The sequence below is a fragment of the Dendroctonus ponderosae genome, unplaced genomic scaffold (assembly GCF_020466585.1).
Source record: "Dendroctonus ponderosae isolate FM_Combo_2020 unplaced genomic scaffold, Dpon_F_20191213v2 Dpon_F_20191213_8, whole genome shotgun sequence".
Classification (NCBI taxonomy): domain Eukaryota; kingdom Metazoa; phylum Arthropoda; class Insecta; order Coleoptera; family Curculionidae; genus Dendroctonus; species Dendroctonus ponderosae.
In genome coordinates this window covers 12829141-12831909 of record NW_026019016.1, presented here as the reverse complement: position 1 = coordinate 12831909, position 2769 = coordinate 12829141, and the positions used below count along the sequence as shown (strand labels likewise).

General features: G+C 45.5%; 1 protein-coding gene across 1 annotated transcript in view; it reads left to right on the top strand.

The window, feature by feature from the left end:
- Positions 1-2344, top strand: part of LOC109545799 (laminin subunit gamma-1-like) — a gene marked incomplete at its 3' end in the record, with an annotated part of 10918 nt that extends 8574 nt beyond the window's left edge. The window contains 5 exon segments of the mRNA XM_048669077.1: positions 16-277; positions 393-640; positions 696-806; positions 1845-2065; positions 2116-2344. Of these exon segments, the coding sequence (XP_048525034.1) occupies positions 16-277; positions 393-640; positions 696-806; positions 1845-2065; positions 2116-2344 (1071 nt within the window).
- Positions 2345-2769: the final 425 nt, after the last annotated feature.

Here is a 2769-nt window from a genome sequence, read left to right as displayed (position 1 = left end):
TTTTTCCTGTTGCAGAATGCAACTGCAACGGTTATTCAAGTCGATGCGTGTTCGATGCGAAGTTATACGAACAAACAGGCCATGGAGGCTACTGTTTGGACTGTGCGGCGAACAGGGATGGACCAAATTGCGAAAGATGCCGCCCCAACTACTACATGAGAGAGGATGGTTATTGCGTGCCATGCAAATGTGATCAGACCGGTTCAGTTTATCAGCAATGCAACTCGGAGGGAAAATGCCGATGTCAACCGGGCGTAACAGGCGATAAATGCGACAAGTAATTGCAAGTTTTCACTAAAACGGCACCGATTTTAGTGCAAAAACCTTCTCATTTTTGCCGATGTTGTCGTTGCTTAATTGGCTCCAAATTTGCCTTTTCTTGCGCTTTCCAGGTGCGGAGAAAACTACTACGACTTCTCGAAGTCGGGCTGCAAAAGCTGCGAATGCTCCCAAGAAGGGTCCGCCTTCAACAGCCCGAATTGCCATCCGGAGAGTGGCGTTTGCGTCTGCAAAGACAACGTCGAAGGCAAACAGTGCATGGAGTGCAAACCGGGATTTTTCAATCTGGATCTGGACAACGAGTTCGGATGCACGCCGTGCTTCTGCTATGGCCATTCATCGCAGTGCCGTTCCGCTATGGGTATTCGATGCTGCAGGAGAAAATGCGATCGGAAAACTCATCAATTTCCTTGCAGGATACTCGAAGTATGCGTTGGAGTCCAGCTTCTCCAAGGGCCAGGAAAAATGGCGCGCAGAGGATCAGTTCTTCAGGATTGTGCCGATCAAGTATGAAGCCATCAGCCAGAGTAAGCGAATATGAATATTGTGCCGTGGATGGCCGGGTATCAAACTCTTTCTTCAGCTTCCAACTTTTATTCACCTCTTGGTGTAACTTTAAATGCGGAACAGGAACAAACTAACTTCGAAATCCTCTTGGATCTGTTGCACTTGGTTCTGAAGCGTCTGCAGGTCTTGCATGAAGTTCTGATGTTTGCGCTGCAGCGTTGAAACAGAACCAGCATCTCGGTCCAGTTCATGAGAAGTTCTGAGTCGGAAAATTGCTCAACTTCAGTAGCGATTTTAATTAAATTGGACTGTTAATGTATCTTCCACGGAGTCAACTTCTTTCGCCACTTGAGAGTTTTCCTCTGTTGAAACAGTTACTTTTCATAGCATAATACCTGGTAAGTTTTCACAAGAGTTATCAGTTTTAGCCACATCATCTCCTTCAGAGGCTACTGAATCAGTTATTTCCCCATCTAAGGACAGTTTCTGATCAGAACTAGCCGCTTCGGGCTCCACCTGAATTTCCTCTAAATGCTCCTGAGCAATTTGTTCATTTGTGATCTCGACAACACCAGCTTCTCGATCCACTTTCGGCTCTTTAACTACTGGATTTTTGTCGTCTGGCTCTTCCACTGCTGCAGGAATGTCCACGATTTCAGTGTTTTCCATATCATCAGGCACTTCCTCGATGTTCTTTAGTTTGCCTTCAACGGTTGTTTTCAGGTCTTCAAATTTCTGAGCTTTGTCGTCTATTTTAAATCTCATTTCTTTCATCACTTTCTTGTTGTCTTCCATTTTTTCATTCATTCTGTCAATTTTTTCGTCCATTTTCCTACTGTTGTTTTCCATTTTGTGCATCATTTCGAGCATTGATTAACTGCCGGGAAAAGTCGACTATAAAAGCACGCAAAAGGACGCAAAAAATGCTGGCAAACATCAGCAACAAACAGCTTTATTCTGTTGAAACAAAAAATAAAATCGAGAAAAACCAAAACCGCTAACAGAAAAAAACCAAAATTAAAAATCTTAATGTTCAACCCTCTTCCACTTGCTCCCAGGTATTGGAGTCCAATCGCAAGACGACGAATGCGTGTACTTTGTGGCTCCTGATCGGTTCCTAGGCGATCAGAGATCCTCCTACAACCAGCTCCTCGAGTTTTCGCTCAGAATAGGCGACAACCGAGCCATGCCAGCCGCCACCGACATCATTCTGGAGAGCAATGGAAACCGCATTACCAACACCATCTTCGCCCAGGATAACGGATCGCCCACCATCCAGGTTTGCTTGCGATTATCCAGCCTGGAACGGAGCGAAACGTTTCTTTGCAGTCGCGCATCTTCAAGTTCAGGCTGCACGAACATCCAGACTTTCAGTGGCAGCCGCGGCTGAACTCCCGGGACTTCATTTCGATTCTCACCAATTTAACAGCCATCAAGATCAGGGGCACGTACTGTCCGAAAGGAGTGGGATTTCTGGACGATGTTAAGCTGGAAACTGCAGCTAGAGGCGCTGCAGGCTCACCAGCGCTCTGGCTGGAGTTCTGCGAATGTCCTCAAGGTATGGTTGAGCCGACAGGGAGATTTAAAATGGTTTTTCATCTTTAATTGTGACTTGATTCATGAAAGGACATTTAATTTTGAATTTATAAAATATCTGAATGTTTTTCAATGGCATTTAGCAATATTTTCCGGGCTTTGAAGCCGTGGTCTATCGGAATTTCTTCCTGACGTTTCGTCCACAACTGCGATGGACATTTTCAAACCTGGTGGATTTAGACCATGGTGGAGGAAGGTTTTCCCTGATGTTTCGCCAGTACAAGTGGCTGGCATCTTCAGCGGTGGGTTGCTCAACGCAGCAATCGCCTCTGAAGACGCCAAGCCATTGGAGCTTGCATAACGTTAGGAAGACATTCTTTTCACCATCGTCTAAAAGCTTGAAAAACTTAACAGTTGGGGCCCGACACTGGTTTGGACGCAAAAAAT